The 2,432-nt window shown below is 34.5% G+C and overlaps 1 protein-coding gene across 1 annotated transcript; it reads right to left on the reverse strand.

Moving 5' to 3' along the window:
• Positions 1-233: 233 nt before the first annotated feature.
• Positions 234-1,726, reverse strand: LOC110910002 (probable WRKY transcription factor 70). Its single transcript, XM_022154719.2, has 3 exons — positions 1,310-1,726; positions 1,033-1,137; positions 234-799 (listed from the first exon to the last, which is right to left on the reverse strand). The coding sequence occupies exons 1-3, from the start codon at positions 1,660-1,662 to the stop codon at positions 307-309; spliced, it is 951 nt and encodes a 316-aa protein (XP_022010411.1). The 5' UTR covers positions 1,663-1,726; the 3' UTR covers positions 234-306.
• Positions 1,727-2,432: the final 706 nt, after the last annotated feature.

Here is a 2,432-nt window from a genome sequence, read left to right on the forward strand (position 1 = left end):
TTTCTTTACCCGACTAACTGGACTAGAAAATCAAAAATCGGTGATAGGCATCTGAACACCAAGTTTCCAACACCTTTAGAAAAAATCTTGGGTTCCTCACTAAATAACCAAAACCTTGCACAATATGTTGTTTTAGTTTGGATGGAAGGAAGTGCTAATAATAATATGTCACATGATTAAGAAACTTTTAGCAAATATATATAGCACATAAAAGAAGGTTACACTCGTCTAGCTAAATGCCATCTATATGTTATATGTTGAAGATACATATTATTCAAAATGAAAACTAACTATTTGCATAATAAGTCAGAAGTCACTAATATCATTGCTTCTGAACACATCTTTAGTCTCATATTGATGTGTGCTACATGTAGATGAGTATACCCCGGGGGAGACCATGTCCTCATGATCTAACCCTGATGACATCATAGACTTAGGTTCCAAAGGAATCTGTATGGATTGTGTGACCTGATCCCATGTATTATAATTAGACAACGAAACTTTGTTGTAGTCCACGCTTAAACAAGAAAAACCCTCCTCGGGCTTATGTTTAGTCGAGGAGGAGAAAGGACGAACTTGTTTCCTATTGATAATTGTATTTGTTTCAAAACTAAAAAGAACAGAACTGTCCCAGGAGTTTGGAGAATCCAAAATGATTGGATGCCCTCTTTGTGAATTCTTGCAAGTGTGGTGTCGATGGTAGGTTGTCCTATACATTGGTGGCTCATCGTCGGTCTTTTGAACTTGTTTGGTTGCTTGACACCCTTGCTCAAACTTGTGCGTACACCTATAATAATGCCTGCATATTAATAAACACACATTAGTAAAATGAGCAAAACATGTTTTACTACATCAATAACTCTTTGGCTTACAAAATGTTCAAACGTCGTTAATTTCTTATAGTTTGACTTCGTTAATTATCTTGAATGGAGTAGTTAGCAAAATAAAACAAAAAATCGGTTGTAACATCTAGTTCAAAAGTTTTGGTTTTATCACATACCGGAGTTATATTTCTTACTAAATAATACATACCTTTGGTATTTTGAGTTGATAATCACTTTTTCTCCGTACTTTCTCCAAGCATATCCATCATCAATCAAAGTAGACGTTACCTTAGTAAATATCGAAGAGCTTTTTCTGTATTTTTTTCAAAAAAAAAATTATTAGCAACTTGAATTTGTTGAGAGTTAGATATAAAAAGTCAATCTTATACATAAATCGACTCATATCCAACACTATAAACATCGCATATCATACACATCTTATAAGCATAATAATATCGAGCTATGTAAAATTCAATATAGCATACCTTCTTTTATGACATCCTCTTTTAGTTTTTATCGGCATCACTGTTTTAACGCTTTCTATAGAATTTTCTGACCGTTGGTCATCCCAATTATTTGGAGAATTCGTATCGTGAGTTCGATTTTGAGGAATCCTATTGAAGTTAGGAGAATTCGAGCTCAAGATTGAAAGGGTCTTATTGAACATACCCACTATTTGCACCAGTGTATCGTCAACTGAGTTATAACCAAACTCGATTTTTTCTGGTTGACCGAGCATTTCTTGAAGCTTATTCATCAATACTTGACCTTGTGTGAGCTCTTGCATGGCTTTGGTCCGATTGCCTGGTAAACTTTCTGGCCAAGAGGAAGACTCCATACGGAATTTGAGTTGAGATCGAATTGCAAGATAACAGGTTGCCAATATATAGGTACAAAATAATGTATAAATGTATATTTTTATATTTAAAAATCAACTATATTGGTTAAGAAAATACAAGTAAAATCAACTATATTGGTTAAGAAAATACAAGTGGTTATAAGAAATCCTCAAAATATCCGAAGGTAGATTCCCGGATCCACGCGCTAAACTAGTGGACCCCAAGATAAAAGAAGAGTAGAAAGTTGTTACACGCGCTTACATGCGAGTGGGGTGAAAGGTGAGTGACGTAGCTCATATTTATAACATATGACGCACGTGTATATGCATCACTCATCACTATTCTACGGTATTTATTTAAACTCCTACATTTAAAAGATGATGACATCATCATTTAATAGTTCCTCCTCTCCATTGGCTAAAAAGGGCGGCTGGCTTTTTCTTTTTTTTTTTTTTTTTTTTTCCAGACAGCTGTCTGGCACTCCCCTATTGGTCTAATAAAATTACGATTTTGTCCTGCTATAAATTTACGCTTTTGCCATCAGTTCAAATTTATGTTTTTGCCCCCGCTTAAAAATAAATTTACGTTTTTATTCCCGGCTAAATATTTCGATTTTGCCCCCGGTTAAAATTTACGATTTTCACCCGTTTCAATTTACAGTTTTGCCATTAGTTTTTTCCCCTTAAAATTACGATTTTGCCATCAGGTCAAAGTTATGTTTTTGCCCACGCTAAAAAATAAATTTACGCTTTTCCTCACGGCTAAAAAT

This window comes from Helianthus annuus, chromosome 15 (genome assembly GCF_002127325.2).
Source record: "Helianthus annuus cultivar XRQ/B chromosome 15, HanXRQr2.0-SUNRISE, whole genome shotgun sequence".
Taxonomy (NCBI): Eukaryota; Viridiplantae; Streptophyta; class Magnoliopsida; order Asterales; family Asteraceae; genus Helianthus; species Helianthus annuus.